Below are 12,645 nucleotides of genomic sequence, written 5' to 3' on the forward strand. Positions count from 1 at the left end.
CTCTGTTTAGAGAGTGTAGCGTCCTAAAATTGCGACACTTGCAATTTCGACCGCATTTGGGTCTTCACGATGGCGACGCAACACTGAACCTGAATGGAGACCCCGAAACCTATCCACGACATCAAAAACTACATTTTTCCAGCACCCTGGCCTGATCCCTCCTTGCACCCTGCTGTCCCGGGAGGTGGGACCAGAGCGCCCAGCGCCCTGGTCCCTGGCCCTATTTTGGGCCTGGTCTCTTTTGGGACCTCGGGTCTTTTAGTTTGCAATTTAGAAAATATTGTTTCCTGGTCGGCCTAAGGTCAGGAAAATCAGTCTATTAACCCTAATTGACAAGTATATAAACTACATTTCCTCTCTCATTTTAGGGGAGATAAAAAAAAAAGGCGAAAACGATATTCAAACATTCAAACATTCAAGCAGTCAAGCATTCAAGCATTCCTTCAAGCAATTGATCATTCTAAGTCTCCATTCAAGGCTAAGTGTTGCATTCAAGACAAGGATTCAACCATTGAAGAGGAGATCACATGCTACAACATACAACATACAACAAACAACAACATCTACACCTTCGCATGTAAGAATACAAACATTCTTACAACAAGGTACTAGTACTTGTTTTACATTACAGTCATTTACATTTATAGCATTTCTCATTTCTTGGTTAATTCCAAAACCGGGGTTTGACCTAAGGGCAAACCCCTAATCCCTAACCCCCCAATCGTCTTCGCTTTTCTGTGTATAGGTTGCAGGTACGCGGCTGAAATTGAAGATCTGGAATCCTTGTACAGAGACGAACAGATCCCCCTTCGTTTCGCGGATTTTTCGGAGGACCGTGTGCACGCCGGGCGCCATCGTCCCGTCAACTTTTGCTCAAATTTGTAGGACAGCGCCGTCTCGACATTTTACTGCTAATTCCAGGTCCACAGCTTCATCCTATATCCCTATCTCAGTTTATAAGCGAATCTTTCTCACTTTTCATGCATTCCTAGCTTAATCATTCTATCTACATTCTTTACAAAAGAGGGTGGCCTTGCTGTCTTAACCCTTGAAACTCATTTAGAATCCAATCTTGCATTGTGTGGGATTGGATCTTGTGGGTTTCAACCCCTCTTTTGAATGTAAAGTCTCCCCTAAGTGAAAACCGTCAACCCTAGTAACCTCCCTTCTCTCTCCTTGGAGTTGGAAGAGGGGAGAGCAACTAGGGTTCGATATTTTTCCGCTTTACAGAGAGACCTCATTGTTGCGAGTTTCATTTCTTTACATTGGTTTGTACATGAGTAACTAATCAGGCCTTTGTTATTAGGACTCATTCATGCATGCATTTTGCATTAATATTACCTCTTTAGCTTATCCCTAAGTTAATCTTAAAAGGAATATTGGAAAAATTTTAGGAAAAATAATCTAATTATTTGTTAATTAGATCCTATAATTTATTTTTCACTTTTCCATAGCTTTTCTATTTGTTTCTTTGCCAATTACTTGGGGACCCATGTATGATGCTACTTAGGAAAAATGATCTAATTATTTATTAATTAGATCCTATAATTTCTTTTTCACTTTTCCATAGCTTTTCTATTTGTTTCTTTGCCAATTACTTGGGCACCCATGTATGATGCTACATGCTACAAACCAAATCGTGCACATATAATGTCTATTGCAATACTATGCTGCCCTACACTTAACAATCCTCTAGGCTTCATGTATAATTCAAATATATTTAACTTATGACATCCACATAACAAAGCGATGACTGCATTACAATATTGCATTGTTTACCCTTTTTAGAAACTTATTAGCATTGTCAAAGTTAATACTCTGACACGATCTCAAATTGACCAAATGTCAAACCCCAAGTAACATAGCTTCTCGCATTCTACCAAACTACCAAACTGTTCTTTATACCTTCTCATTATCTCCATGTTGGCATGCATAAGGAAGTCACTGGGAAGGTTGTGGAATTTGGTTTTGCCAATTGCATTTACTTAAAAGATTCAAAAACCTTTCTCAACAAATACATTTTGTGCATACCATGTAATAATTACATTACATGAGATGACGCCTTTCTGAGGTATTCTGTCCAACAATTCACGTGCAATGTTTATGCTTCCACATTTTGCTTGCATGTTTACCACGCACTTGCATCTATATATCTGGCAAAAAGTCTCTTTATCAAAAAGCCTCTATTTTACGTGTGCATGAAGAAAATTGGGAAAGGTTGTTGATTTTGGCTTGATATCTATAGATTGTATTTTCTCGAAGGTTTTTAAGCTTTATTTACAAATCTTTTTTGTGCATAACCGTAACCATTGTAGTCCATGAGGTGAAATCTCTTTAAGGCATATTGTTAAACAGTTCGCGTGCGCTCTCTATGCTTCCACCTTTGTATGTACGCTCAATAGGGCAGTCAAAAATACATCTGACAGAATTTCACTTGCTATTCTCTTAACACCTTCTATATTTGTTGCATTATCAAATCCATTTGGTCGGTAATTCCAAAGACTTTTCAACAAATTCATTCTATGCATGTAATCAACCCTTACATTCCATGTGATGGCATATGTTCGAAGGCATTCTGTCAAACAACTCACAAGCTTTGTGTTTCTTGCCTTAGGCTACACATGAGGCTACTGACAATGTCATGGAGTTTGGTTTTACACTAGAGCTGAGCGTATTTGTGCGAAAATTTGTAAAGATTTTCTACAAATTTATCTGCGCATTCATGCAATCATCTAAGTACATTGAAAGAAGGCAGTGAAGTTGTAAAGTTTCGAGCATGTGAGAAGTGGAGTATCAACAAAGGGGGATGCACAAAGTTATATGTAGTAGTGCATTTGTGAGCATTTGAGCATTTGCGAAGAGAATGCAACTGTAAAGCCTGATTCTTGACTTGGCATGACTAGTAAAATTTTAAATGCATGAAAAACTTCCATTTAATGACAAATCAATATTTTTAAAAATTCCATTAATTTCACATTTTCATTAGCCATACTCCATGATTAGCCCTTAATGCTGCAAAGAGAGAGATGTGCATAACTTTTGATTGGTGAAACATTCTTCCATGAAAATTTGTCAAGATAATCAAGACACCTCTATGAGAAGAATCTAGAAAAATAATTATGTTTTGAGATAATTAAATTTTTAATTAAATATGTTCTCAAAATTAGCTGATAGAAATTAAAAGTTTTGAATCTATCAATCCTGAAATGGGTTGCCGAGAAAATTGGTCAAATTGTTTGGGATGGTATCAAAGACATGCTTCTAAACTAGTTTTACTTGAAACTTTATAATTTTCAAGATTTAATTATTTTCGTGTTTGTTGCATCATGATTGCTACTCACAGAACTTCGACTGAGATGAAGGATAACTCTTCTTCAACTAAGTATACCTTTCAACATAGTTTCAATCACCTATGACACTCTAGGGATGGATGAATGAAAAGGTGAGCATATAACATATGTGGCATCATTATTTGAAAACCAAATTTGACTTGTTAAAGGTTATAATATTTGACAATGCTCATTGTTTTGACACAAAAAGTTTAAATTTTGTGGTGTTGAAACAACGCTAACGAATGGTAAGAATCATAAGGTGGAGATTGATCTAATTACCTCAATATCATTTTAATTTTAGTTGGATATTTATGAAAAATTCAAATGGTAAAGATTTCTACAAGTGATTTAGTTTCAGTATAATATCACTCAATATCTAATATCAATGTTTGCATGAAAGAGATTAGGATGATCACTTCATTTCAAATTGAGTTTCACTTTTATTTATGAAAGCAATATTTGCAAGGAAGAAATTGCTATCATTACTTAATTTTTGCCAAAATATTACCTAGACAACAATAAACAAAATAAAAAAAAAATTCAAATATTAACCTCATTATCCACTATCAAATAAAACCCTAACATAATTTGATTTTATGCATAGTGGAACAAATGCTCAAGCCAATTCTACACATGTATTAAAAAATCCCCAAAAGAAAAAAAGTTCAAATATGACAACCAAAAAGTCACATGATCTAAAAAATGAACCATGAGATAAAACGAAAAAAGGGAGGAATGATCAAAACTACTAGTGCGACTATCAACTAAAGAATGAGAAGGCAAGTGTCCTCCTAGAAACCTAATGAGAATGCCCTGTGTTGGGGTCAATATTCCTCAACTTCAAATACCTATTGCTCAAAGACAAATAAGAGTATTGAAATAGTAAGCTTCATTGACCACTCTAATTTTTCTCTCAAAGTGTGAGCCTTTGCATGTAGAAGATAAATGAAATGATTTTCTAGAATCTAAGAAATAAACAACAAGCACAAATGAATGAAGTCAATCTAGTGTATTAAGATTTCTCTAGATTGCTCAATGATCATGAGAACAAATCCTTGCATAAGTAGGCAAGGAGAAGGAGGTGAGATGGTTGGACACAACCACTAACTAACCCTCCAATCGTGCACCACTTGTAGCTCACTTGACAAGTGTATGAGCGAGTGGCAAGTGTGCATGCACAAGGTGTCTCCACAAGGGAGGACACGTGTCTACACCACATGAGGTGAGACAACAAACTCAACTGGCCTAAGTAAACTTAAACTAAGTGTGAAAAGGTCAAACCTAGTCCTAACTAGTTTGATAATAACCTTGTTTACACTAACAATAAATGTACACAACACATGCGACAATTACAACAAGGCCATAATGATAGTGTGATTGTTTGGGCTTAGTCAATATATGTAGTAAATAGAGTTCTATTATTTTTCTCTATTAAAAAAAATCTTAGATTTTTGCATCTTTTTTAATTATCAAAATAAATTTTCACGGATTAAAACATGAACATTGTTTTTAGAGGCTTTTGATTTAAATTGATATTTTAATTTGATATAAAATATATAAAATTTTGCCCCCACGGGTTAGTAGAGTTGGTCAAGCCTTGGGTGTTCATGCCTGAGGTCTTGGGTTCAATTCTCTGGCTTGAAATTACCCCGTCACGGACACCTGGGGGTGGTGCTGGTTATCTCGTGGCCGTAGGGACTAGTCTCGCCTCACCGCTCGCCCCGTAAAGGAAAATCACTGGGCAGTGAGTCGTGGGGATACCCTTCGAAATCAAAAAAAAAGAAAAAAAAACAAAAAAAAAAAGTATATAAAATTTTCAACCTCATCCTTTATGATATGCACTCAATAAGACTTGATCCCTAGTAGGCTCATTAAGACCCTTTCAACCTCAACCACAAACCCAAGGCCCATTGACATATCTAGCATTTTAATTAAGTGATGATGCAAAAATAACCATTCATTGAGAATTACTGCATAACAAAAAAAAATAAGAAAATAAAAAATCAAATAAACGTTTCATATTTAAAAGATAATAAATTGTAAGCTCACCATAAAGAAATTCTTTCAAAAATTAAATTTAAAGGTCGACATCATAATAGAAGATTTTGTTTAATTTTATTGTCTAATATTCCCTCACATTAAACGACATATAAATGAAACCAAGAAATTTGTCGCTTCTTTTAGTCTGGGGTGAAGTCGGATCAGAAAACAAAGGAAAATAAAAGTTTATAGTGAATCAGCGTTACAGCGAAAGGAATCGACTGCGAGTTGAAAATTGAGGGTGTCTCCAATTTAATTTACATTTTCCTATTTAAAATTCAAACGTGTTTCACGCCATAATATGCATTCTTATCTTATAATAGAGTTTGCGTAGCCTGAGCTTTTACATTATTATTGGCTATGGAATCAGTGAGGTGGAGAAAAAATTCATGGATTCTAACTTTGCAGTGCGCTGTGATGTTTTTCGCTTTGCAAAACCAATCTTGTTCAGCTGCTTGTGGTCCTCCCAAAGTTCAATGTGCCGCTCATACAAAGAACTGTCATCTCACAAACTTCCGCGGTGAATGGGAGGATCAAATGCACTGCAAGGCCGCCAAGGCGTTTTTCCCCAAGACAGAATCCCAGCTTATCCACGCAGTTGCATATGCCGTCAAGAAAGAGAAAAAAGTAAAAGTCATCACTGGGAGTGCACATTCGCTGAACCGTTTCGCATGCCCTGGTGGAAACAGCGGCGTTGTCATCAGCACGAGGGACTATAATTCCCGAATCAAGATCGACGCGAAATCCATGACGGTTACAGTTGACGCAGGGGTTGAGATGAGAATACTCCTGGATGCACTCGCAGCGAAGGGGTTTGCGTTTCCTCACACGACCGACTGGGATGGGTTGTCCATGGCCGGAGTGATTAGCACGGCAGCTCATGGGAGCAGTTTGTGGGGAAAGGGCGGCGGAATCCACGATTATGTGGTGGGCATTAGCATTGTGATTCCGGCGCCTGCAGAACAGGGCTACGCAAAGCTTATTCATTTGACAGAGAAAGACGAGGAAATCAAAGCCGCTAGGGTTTCACTGGGAGTACTGGGAGCCATTTCTCAAGTGACCTTTGCTGTGGAGAAGATGTTCAAGCTTTCCGTAACCCTGAAGCTAAAAAAAGACTCGGATCTTGAAAATTCGTTTGTAGAGTTTGCTGAATCGCACGAGTTTGGGTCAATGAATTGGTATCCTTCATTCTCTAAAGTGGTCTACTCAAAACGGGACAGAGTCTCCCCTGATGTCTCGGGGAACGGGAAATTGGCCCCGAAGTACGCTCAACCGGCGACGGTGAAGAGTGTTGTAGAAAACAGGGCAATTGGTAAGGGTTTTTTTCAATTTTCATATATTGAATTGGTCTAGCTTCTAGATTTTAGTCTGATGGAAATTTGTGCAGAGGAATTGAACAATGCGAAGATAAATGCGAGTAATCTCTGCAAGTTAGTGAGGTCGCAGGTCGAGCAAGGTATTAAGACAGGGAATGGATATCTGAACGATGGGCAGACTTTCAGAGGCTTTCCTGTGGTGGGTTATAATCATCTTTTGCAGAGCTCCTCGGGTTGCCAGATCGATGCCCGCAATAAGGAGAACAATCTATGTCCGTGGAAGGCGAAGCAATTAAACTGCAATGATACTATTTGCAATTGGGACACGGAAGTGAAGGGCAACTACTATCATCATACTTCCATTGCAATCCCTCTGTCGAGAGTAACGGAAGCCATTAGAGACCTGAAGCAGCTTCGCGACATGGATCCTAGTGCATTTTGCACCCTTGATTCCTATCTAGGAGTGTTATTTCGGTATTTTAAGGAGTCCACCGATTACTTGTCCCATAAGGAAGAAAGCGTTGCGATTGAATTTATTTACTTCCGTTACCGAGAGCTGGGAAGGCCGCGATGGAATGGGCATGTAATGGATGAGATTGAACAGATGCTTTTGCAGAAGTATGGAGGAGTGCCGCACTGGGGGAAGAATCGGGTGTATACCTTCGACGGAACAGCCAAACGAACTATGAATCTGGGCAAGTTTTTGGAGGTAAAGAAACAGTTGGAGCCAAAAGGGCATTTCTCTAGCGACTGGTCGGATGGAGTGCTGGGGATAGGTAAAGGTGTACAAATATGGCGAGATGGATGTGCTTTAGATGGGCTCTGCGTTTGCAAAGAAGATCGTCATTGTGCTCCGGAAAAAGGATTCGTTTGCAGAGCTGGGAAAATTTGGAAGAACGCTAGTGTTTGCATGCAACTGCGATACTGAGAAATGGAATCTTATTGTCATGAAATTTATATAAATAAGCTGGACAATAAGTTACGCCGCACTATTTTTAAGTAAATGTTTTGTATTTTTGCATACGAATTCAGTCTTAAACTAAACTAGCTCAGTTCTAGTTATCTATATTAAACAATTTTTAGTTAGCTATATACATCACTATACTATCATAAACAAGCTAATTAAAAGATACATAACAATTAAAATTAAAGAAACATCACAAATCACATCACAAAATGAGGTTAAAGAAGTGTCACAAATTATATCATAAATATGATTATAGTAAAAAACTCTTCAATATATTCTATAACAATATACAACTATGTAAATAAAGCAATATTTGCAACATTTGACATATAAAAATTATGAAAAAATGATGCAATACAAGAAAAATATATAAGTTGCCTACAATAGTTTCATTTGAACATTTTAAAATTTAATGTTAATAATCAAAATTATCTACAATCAATTATAAACTAGAATCCACAATTGTCTTGATATACAAACAATACATCTCATATATTCAAGTTGGTCCACAATGCTAACATGACAAATAATATATAAGAAAACTTTGTCCCTTCAATTCTTAATATTACATAGAAAGAAGAAGATTATTTGTATATCCAAAACATCTAATTGAAGATAAACCATTACTAATAAATTTTTTGAATGGTAATGACATGGGCAAAAGTGCAGGCAAAGGCAGAAGCGAAGGTATGTGCAGGCGATGGAGCTGGAATCCTAGGTTCCAGTGATGGTGATGATGATAGCGAGGGGGATAACCATGAGGGTGGTCGGTTTGTTGGCGACCCAAATAGAGGCAATGACCGTGTTTCTAATTTTGGTAGCCCTACTCAAGTAGTTTTTTCTCATGGGATTCCCTTTTCTCATGTCTTGGCAATTAGGATGTGTGTTTCTAGATGGGAAACCCCTTACTTCTTTGCATTTGAGATTTTCTTTGGATGTTCAGACGTGGATAGTGCAAGATGTTGCACTAATTATATTGTGGGTCTTTGCTTGGGTACGCTCAATAGATCTACTAAGGGTTTGAAATCCTATATTGGGGCTTCCAAACTTTCTACTATGGGAGATTTCTCTATGCCTTCCCCCTTACTAAGACTACTTGCAAGGGGTCTTAGATGAGACTATTAGTAAAGCCTACAAAGATGAGTCTATTGATCCCTGGGCTAGCTTTTGGAGTGATGAGGACAATCTGTTGTTGGAGGTTTGCCTTCAAGATAACCAAAATTTTTTTAATGGGGCTTAGGTTTGTGAGAATGAGAAAAACGTATTGCTCTTGGATGAGGAAGAAAATATTCCTTTTTCCTTTTCTGCTTCTAGCTTCTCCCATTTTGAAAAGGATGAAGGTATGAGAATTTTTCTAGACGATGAGGATGAATTCCTTGTGAATATCTTAATGGAAGCTCAATTGAACTCTCTTAAAAGAGCTAAGAGTTTTGAAGAGGTGGTCTTGAATGATGGAAAGTTTTTTGGGTTGAGAAAGGGGTTCCTCTCTCCCTCTTTGAGTGATGGGACCTCTAATATATTTCTCATCCCTCTAGATTTTCCAAAACCCTCCCTCTCTACTTTTTATGGACAAGGGTTTATGCCTAAGTTAGTTAATGATAGTGTTGTTTGTTCTCCTTAGAGCTATGTTGGGAATATGACCCAAGTTGTTATCTATCCTCCAAGGATCAATGAGGTGGTTGAGTCTTCTCCCCATTTTTTGAAGAATGTTTCTAGGAATCCTGGTATGTAAGTGCCACTTGAAATTGTGTTGGACAATCATATGTTTAATTTTGATTTAGAGGAGCTTGTTGCCCCCTTACTTCCCACTGCTACTCTTATGGCTATTCCAAGACTCTCTAGTGAGAAGGTTCTCAATGAATAGATATAAGTTAATATTCTTGTATCTATTATTGAAGAGGTTTCGACCCTATTTTTGAAGTGTCTTATTGAGATATTCTATGGTAATGCTTCCACATAGATTTAATGAGAATATGGGTGCTCTAGAGTTAGAATGTCTCTAGTGTTGTTGAGGCAACATCAATGCTAAATGATTTTTTTCTATTTTCTTTTTCTAATCTTGAGGATTGCACTAGGATTTTTTTAGATGGTCCTTGGTTTATGTGAAATAATTTGGTCTATGTTCGTAGAAATAGATTCCTAATTCGGCCTTATGGAGGATGTCCCATTCAAATTTATAGTTTTAGTTCATCTAATTGGTCTACCCTTGGAATTTCTAAGTGAAAAGATCCTGATATTTATAGCCAAATTATTATGACATTATGGTTCCATAGATAAGATCATTAAATCTAAGAAATGACTGGTTATGCTAGAATTTGTGTGTTTGTGAAAAATAATCAAGTACTTCGTACCCATATTTCCTTATCATCTAAATATGGAGTTTGGATACATGAGATCAACTACAAAGAGTCCCAAATCCTTTTCCATCTATAGTCTCATAAATTGTTCTCCTTTAATTATGAGTCAAATTTTACCTTCTGCTTAGCATTCACTTTATTTTTCCATTCCCCTAAGCATTTTTAGGACCATTTCTAGCCTTCAATTCCCTTAATTCAAGAATATGAGTCCTATCGTATTTTAAAATATTAAAACATTTTATTGCCCACTTAAATGTCACAATCTTAATATAAATTCTAGTTTTAATATTAGGTTACTATTATCTTCTTTCCTTGAAAATTGAGGCCTATTTTGTCAGGACACTAGCAACTTTTGCAAATGTCTAACACATTTTGGCTAAAAATTTAGAAGAGTAACATGTTAGACTTAAGATTTTAAGATTTTCTCTCAAAATTAGGATATGCCACGTCTTAAGTTGACCTTTTATCAATTCTAAGCTTTTTAATTCATATATAAGAAAGTTAGCTTTCCTCATTTGGCAAGTAAGGAAGTACAATCCTTATGATGAGAAAGCTCTATAAAAAATCGATCTGCAAGTCTACAAATCTAAGGAATAATTTAGGAAAATCAATTCTTCTTTAACCATTTTTTATCATGATGAAAGATTCAAGGAATTCTTGAGGATGATAAGGAGTCACCAACTAAGGATTGTATTGTACCCCTCCCTAAGAGGTTTGGTACATGATTTCATGTCATTCCCGCACTTTGCAATTTAGCTTTAGATTTGAGTTTTATCATTTTCACTCATGTGGTTCATGTATTCTTTAGCTAATATATGGATTACCTTGATTATCTCATTTAGGTTTTACTCTAAAACACCCGAGTAGGACTCTTATATATGTTTATGCATTTATGCTCGACAAAAGTCTTAGACACACTTAAGATTCAAAGCACAATGTTTTTTTCAAATTCAACTCAATTATCTATGGAGGTGTAAATCAATAAAATAAGTAATTGACCGAGGTAACTCCCTATATAGCCACAAGCCTATCTTCTTTCTCTTTTGAAGGTTTAAGAACAGGTCTCAGTCAAAGTTTTGAGACTTAGAATCAATCAATACCTAGACACATTAATATTTAGTAAATTGCATCAAAAAGCTCTATGAACTAACAACAAGTGCTTGTATCCTTGGGAATAGGGCACCTAGTGGTATAGTCCTCTCTATTTGGTTATAATTTGGTGAGAATATAGTTCAGAGGCTTTGGATAGTAGACATGCTTTCCATACTCAACTAAGTATCAATAAGGACTATGGCCTCTAGCCATAGTATTCAGTTAGTTTCAACTATTCTTTCTACCATAGGTGCATTTGCAAGTCTATGTTCCATTTATGTACTATTTTGTAGCATTTAGTTGCTCTGTCCATCAGTTTTATCAATTCATCTACTCATTCATACATGCTCTAGGACCTAATTAGTTCACATTTGAATTAGTCAAGCAATGTTTCAAGCAACAAAGGTGTAGAGACTAAGGGTTGCTTGACTCTCTTTGATTGAGAGTTAGTCATGCATATACCCCTTTTTGGGTTTTTATTTTTATTTTTAATGAAAGAGGGTTTGGTCCTAGTTGAATTGGTAGCTAGAGTAGTACATCCCTTTATCATCCATAACACTATCTTTGTCGTAAATTTTGCAATACTTCTACTACGTGCTAGAGAAATAAGAAAAACCACAAAGTCTAGAAGAAAAAAGAGCTTGCACCTACGATTATTTAAGAGGTTCAGAAGGATGAAAATATAAGAAATGTCATTGGAGATTGTTTGAATATGGGTGATTTATTTAATACTGTGCGGTTTGAAGACGGTGTTGCCAACAACTCTCATTGTCTCAAGAAAAAAATATTAGAAAATAAGGATAGTAAGAACTACTATACATTGTGTTTGAAGATGAATGCCTCTTTCAAAACTATTAGGCATAAAGAAGGAAACACCATTATGTTGTCCCTAGGTTTCAAGAAAATTAGGTTAGAGGAAATTGATCCTAGTATTTCAAAGAAACACAATACTCTTGAACACTTTTTTATACCACCTTGAGATGGGTTGGCTAGTTTTAGTAGTTTTTAGTTTCTCCTTTGTTTTGTTGTTTTACTATTGTGTTTAGTAGTTGTTTTATGTTTGGTGAAATTTTGTTGTCATTCTTTAGATGCTCCTTACAATCCTTGTATACATAGAATTCTCTCTCTTAATGTAAAAGGCTCTAGGTCATTTCTAAACTCTACTTAAATTGATTAAAAAAACATCTAATACAATTAAAATATATTAAGATATTTTATTTTCCCAACAAATGTAATATCTCTAATCAAACACATAAAACATTTTATTATATTTTTCTAATATTATGAGACAAAATCAATTAAAATACAAGTACATTGATTGGTTACAAATTTTAAACTCTTAGTTTACTAATGTTTTTTTTTTGGAATAAAAGGGGTGAAAAATTTATTGAAACTAAAGCACAAGAATTACAAAGAGAGACAGAGCCCTGAGGCTCCAGAAAAGAGCCACCAAACCAGCCCCAACTTATCCAACTACATATCCATCCATGTCCTCAGTAAAAATCTTCTACAAGTCTTGACAGTAATCCCCAAAGAGATGC

The 12,645-nt window shown here is 36.0% G+C and overlaps 1 protein-coding gene across 1 annotated transcript; it reads left to right on the forward strand.

The window, feature by feature from the left end:
* Window positions 1-5,732: 5,732 nt before the first annotated feature.
* LOC131856651 (L-gulonolactone oxidase 2-like) lies at window positions 5,733-7,616 on the forward strand. Its single transcript, XM_059208507.1, has 2 exons — window positions 5,733-6,684; window positions 6,760-7,616. The coding sequence occupies exons 1-2, from the start codon at window positions 5,733-5,735 to the stop codon at window positions 7,614-7,616; spliced, it is 1,809 nt and encodes a 602-aa protein (XP_059064490.1).
* Window positions 7,617-12,645: the final 5,029 nt, after the last annotated feature.

Source organism: Cryptomeria japonica, chromosome 7 (assembly GCF_030272615.1).
Source record: "Cryptomeria japonica chromosome 7, Sugi_1.0, whole genome shotgun sequence".
Taxonomy (NCBI): Eukaryota; Viridiplantae; Streptophyta; class Pinopsida; order Cupressales; family Cupressaceae; genus Cryptomeria; species Cryptomeria japonica.

Bases quoted from the DNA above. Each gene is read 5' to 3' on its own strand.
- LOC131856651 (XM_059208507.1), top strand. From the start codon at position 5,733: ATGGAATCAGTGAGGTGGAGAAAAAATTCATGGATTCTAACTTTGCAG. The intron at 6,685-6,759 runs GTAAGGGTTTTT...AAATTTGTGCAG, and splicing joins TGTAGAAAACAGGGCAATTG to AGGAATTGAACAATGCGAAG.